The sequence below is a fragment of the Marmota marmota genome, unplaced genomic scaffold (genome assembly GCF_001458135.2).
Source record: "Marmota marmota marmota unplaced genomic scaffold, marMar, whole genome shotgun sequence".
NCBI lineage: Eukaryota > Metazoa > Chordata > Mammalia > Rodentia > Sciuridae > Marmota > Marmota marmota.
In genome coordinates this window covers 1,758,191-1,762,590 of record NW_026000051.1, presented here as the reverse complement: position 1 = coordinate 1,762,590, position 4,400 = coordinate 1,758,191, and the positions used below count along the sequence as shown (strand labels likewise).

At 62.2% G+C, this 4,400-nt stretch overlaps 1 protein-coding gene across 1 annotated transcript in view; it reads right to left on the bottom strand.

Annotated features, from left to right (window-relative positions):
- Positions 1-6: 6 nt before the first annotated feature.
- Fibcd1 (fibrinogen C domain containing 1) overlaps positions 7-4,400 on the bottom strand; it is a 27,697-nt gene continuing 23,303 nt past the window's right edge. The window contains exons 6-7 of the mRNA XM_048812788.1: positions 1,418-1,597; positions 7-927 (exon numbers count right to left, since the gene is read on the bottom strand). Coding sequence (XP_048668745.1) covers positions 668-927; positions 1,418-1,597 — 440 coding nt within the window. The 3' untranslated portion in view covers positions 7-667. The remainder of the gene's footprint in view (positions 928-1,417; positions 1,598-4,400) is intronic.

Below are 4,400 nucleotides of genomic sequence, written 5' to 3'. Positions count from 1 at the left end.
GGGCACAGCAAGCCAAGGGCCTGGAGGCCTGCCCCGGGCACAGAGTGGGGTCTCAGCTGGCCCCCACCCGGGTCCCTGCAGGCAGCGGTGCCCAGCTTGGCCTGGGGCATGGCAGGGCTCAGTTTCTGGGGAAGGGTGGGCACTCCAGGCCCCCAGGAAATGGGCAGGTGCTGGGAGGGCCTCGGGCCTCGGGACTGGGCTCAGGAGAGCGCCCCCCACTGGTCTGTTGGCAAGGCCGCGGTGCTGGAGCCCCTCTCTCTCTGTCGCCTCATTGCCAGGGGTTCGGGCAAGCAGGGGGGGCTGCCTGGAGGCACCGTCCAGAACCAGGGCGCGCGGCGGACCCCACAGACCCTGCCAGGAGGGGCGGACACAGCACAGGAGCCACAGTCTAGGCGGCAGGATTTTGGGTGGAGGAGCTCACCAGGCCCCATCAGCAGAGGCAAACAGGGAGTGGGCGGGAAGGAGGGCAAGGAGGTGATGTGTGACCCCCGTCCCCTGGGGAGTTAGTGACGAGGTTGGTCTGGCCCTCCCCTCCTGGAAAGCAGGTCATCCATGCACAGGTGGGCAGAGAAGGTTCTCAGCAGCAGGCAGGGGTGGACACAGGTGGGGGTAGGGGCAGCGCCATGGGGTGTGGCTGGAGGACACTCAGATTGAACACTGTGCCAGTCTAGTGGTCCTCCCGGACCGGCCGGATCTTCATCTCGGAAAACTTGAGTGAGTACTGCCAGCCGGTCCAGGAGGACCACTCAACGCCGTCGGCATAGGAGGCGTGGGCGCCACGAAGGTACTGCCCATTGAGGTTGGAAGTGTGGCAGTTACGGTACCACCAGGCACCACGGTAGAAGGCAGCACAGTTGTTCTCCGAATGGTCACTGTCACGGTCCTTAGTGGTGAATCTCATGCCGCTGTGCTTCAGGAGGGAGTCACCTGCGCAAAAGTTCGCACGAAGGTGTGCACTTGGGCCCAGGCGCGCCCAGGCGCACTGCAGGCATGAGCACAGGCACAGACGCACGGCTCGCTGGCCACGTGTGCTTGTGACCCATCCCCTGACATGAGTGTACACACATGTACACACACCCTGCACACACACAGGTGTGCACACCTCATGCACTCCAGCCCCTGCACGTGTGCACACGTGGGGCCACCAGGGCGTCCCCAGGTGGTCTTCACGGCTCCTCCCAGCTCTGCCACGCCCCCTCTCCTCGCGCCCTGCCCCAGCCCAGAGACCATGGCTCGGGACGCACAGCCCAGGGATGCGCAGCCCGGAGGCCTCTGCGAGGCCCTGGGAGCCCTGACTCCTGGTCTGCAAAACAGGACTTGGAGGTGCTGACCAGTGGCCTTGACCCCGACCCCAGAGTGCAGAGGGTGTGACCGGCAAGACCTCGTCTCCCTGGCCCTGCTGTAGCCGGAGCCTCACCTGCAGTGCCCGAGTAGTCAGCCACAGTGAGCGGGTACCCGTCCTCCTCGGGGTCCACCGAGAACAAGCCCACCCCGAAGCTCCCATAGCGGGCGTAGGCGGTGCCGTTGTCAAAGTCCTCCAGGTCCACATGCAGCTCATAGGCCGCCTGTGTGGTCAGGGCGTGGATCCTCTTGAGCCCTGAGGGAGGAAGAGAATGGTGGGAGAGGGCACAGGCTTGGGACGTGCCTCCCAGAGAGAACTGAGGGGAAACAAGAGCTGAGCTCGTGTTTGGTGAAGAAAAGGCAGCAACCACCAAGTGGGTGCCATCAGCTCTGGGCTACTTCCTTCTTCCTGTAGGCCTGCGTTTGACAGGAGCCTGGAGACTGATGGTTTTCATGTTTGGTTTTCTCTGCTCGCTTTAAGTTGGGCTATGCCTCCCACTCTAGCGGATGGCTGGAAGAAAAACAGGAACAGTCTGGGGACATTGGCATCCTCCTCCCTCATCCCCAGGTGGCAAATGGAACTCGCACTCCTCATCTGTCCTCGGAGCCTCTGCACATCCTGTTCCCTCTGCCGAGGACCACTTGTCCCCACTCCTCATTTCCAGGTCAGGAAGGCTGTCTGACCTCCTGTCTGGGTTGGCAGTCTCCTCTGCCGATCCCAGCGGCACCCCCTTCAGGGTCCGATCTTCGGGTCCCAGCTGCCTGTCCTGTGGCTGCCCCACCCGGCAGAAGCTCCATGAGAGCGGTCCGTCTGTCCTGGCCACTGCTGACCGCAGCATAACAGGTGCTCAACAAACGCTGGCTGAGCCCAGGAGGCCAAGGTGTTGCCCGTCTCCTGCCATCTCCAAGGCCTGGCCTGTGTCTGGCCCGCCCCTGCCCTCCTTCTCCTGCTCCCCCCGCCCAGGGGACGGGAAAGAGAGGTGAGACCTCGCGGGAGGCCTCCCGGCTCCTGTGTCAGCCCTGCTCCTCCCCCTCCCTGACCCAGGGGCCTCAGGGTGACGACAGCCACCACCTGGCAGGCACGGGCACACAGAGGAATGATTCAGAGGGCGGAGGGCGAGGCTGAGCCCCCTCCACGCAGCCCCTCCCCAGTGCCTGGCCCCCTCACACGCTATCCAGGTGGCTGGGGATCTGCTGAGAGGCCTAGTGAGTGGCCCAGGCCACACAGCTGTTGAGGGGCAGAACTGGGATTTGAACCCAGGCGGAAGGACCAGATCCCTTGCTCTTTTTCAGACCTTGCCCAGGACGAATCCCATGATCCAGGAACAGGGTGGGAGGGAACCAGCCCCAGGGGATTCTGGGAGGTTCTCGCTCACCACCACATGGTTGCTGGTGCCCAGAGGCCATCCTGAGCCCACCAAGGCTTTGGTGAAGTGACACTCATCTCCTGATGTGCCTTCCTGGTGCCCATGAAGGGGTGGGGACGCGGGGGCAGCGCCCCCTGCACCTTCCTCCAGCACCGGACACCTCCTCCCTCAGCCTCTCTCCACTCGGCCTTCCGGGCTCTCCCAGCCCCGGGGATCTTCCGGGGTCTCTGCCAGAATGGGGAGTCGCTCCTCCCCGAGACCCGGGCCCTGGAGGGTGAAGGCAGCCCCGACGTCCTCCCCAGAGCTCAAGTCAAGAGGGCGGGGAGGAAACCGGGAACCCTTCTGCCCCCAGGTCTCATGTGGTCACCCAGGGGCATTAAAATCATAACCTAAAACAAAATTCCCCAAATCATCCCCCCAAAAGTGCCGGAGACATTGATAAAATGGGGGTGAGGAATCCGGGCCTAACATTCAGAGATATAATCAAAAAGACTGCCAGGATCGACGACCTCAAAGTCTAAAACTTCTAGGAAGTAAGAATTACCAAAAGACAAAAGAAGCTGATGGGTGAGCCAGGGGCAGTTCCTCTGTATCATGCGTATCAGACACAGGATCAATGACCTTAATATGTAAAGAGCTCCCATAACTCAATAGGAAAAGCACCCAAGGAGAAGGTGCCCAGCCGGCATGCAGAAGCGGAGGGCGGCCACACCGGGAGGCTGAGGCCGGCTGGACTTGGCATTCTTGTCAGGCCCCGGCTCCGCAGAACTAATAACGGCCCCGCTTTAATGCTTCCTCCCGCACCTTCTGCGGCCGCTGATAGATTTCAATTAAGATGCCGCCGAGCAGCCAGGACACCAACGCAGCTCCCAGGTGGCGGGTGGCCGTGTGGGGACAGGCCCCTCCCTGGACGCCTTCTGCTTCGGCTTTGTACACCCCTTGGATGGAGTGGGCTGGGGCAGGGCCTCCTGGCCAGGGCCTCTCCACCCTGCCCGGCTTTTCCTTGGCTCAGTGCAGGGCGAGGTTCAAGGGCAGGGCTGGGGCGCCCGACCCTGCACACACTGTGACAGGTGCCTCCATCTCCCCTTCTGTGGAAGGCAGAAAGGAGTCCCTCCTAGGTAGGCGGAGGTCTCAGGAGCTGCCGTCTGTAGGACACTCCACCGGGCAGACAGCAGGCGGGCTGTGCAGGGTGGCACCACCCACCCTCCCCGGGGGGTCCCTCTGAGAGTCCAGGTGGGCTCGCCTCTGCCCCTGCTCCTCCCCCTGGGCCCGCTCCCCAGGCGTGAGGGAACCTGCTCGGGCCCCAGAGGGCAGGCGTCCTTCTGGGGGTGAAGACCCGCCCTGGGATTGTGGCGGCGGCTGCAGTGCCCACAGAGGAGCCACAGAACACGGTTGGGACTGCGTCTGAGTCACGTCAACCCCCGCCCCTCCCCTGGAGCACGGACCCAGGACCCAGCCTCGTGATCATCGGTGAGAATGAAACTCAATAAGGTTCCCCAAAGTTTGAAATACAGAGGGAGTTTAAAGGAGGTGCTGCGTCAAGTAATGACAATGAGGGCTGGGATGTAGCTCAGTGGCAAAGCGTCTGCCTTGCATTCGCAAAGCCCTGGGTTTGACCCCCAGTTCCAAAAAAGACAAAAAAAAAAAAAAACACCAAAAACAAATAAAGAATAACGATATGACAATCGAGAT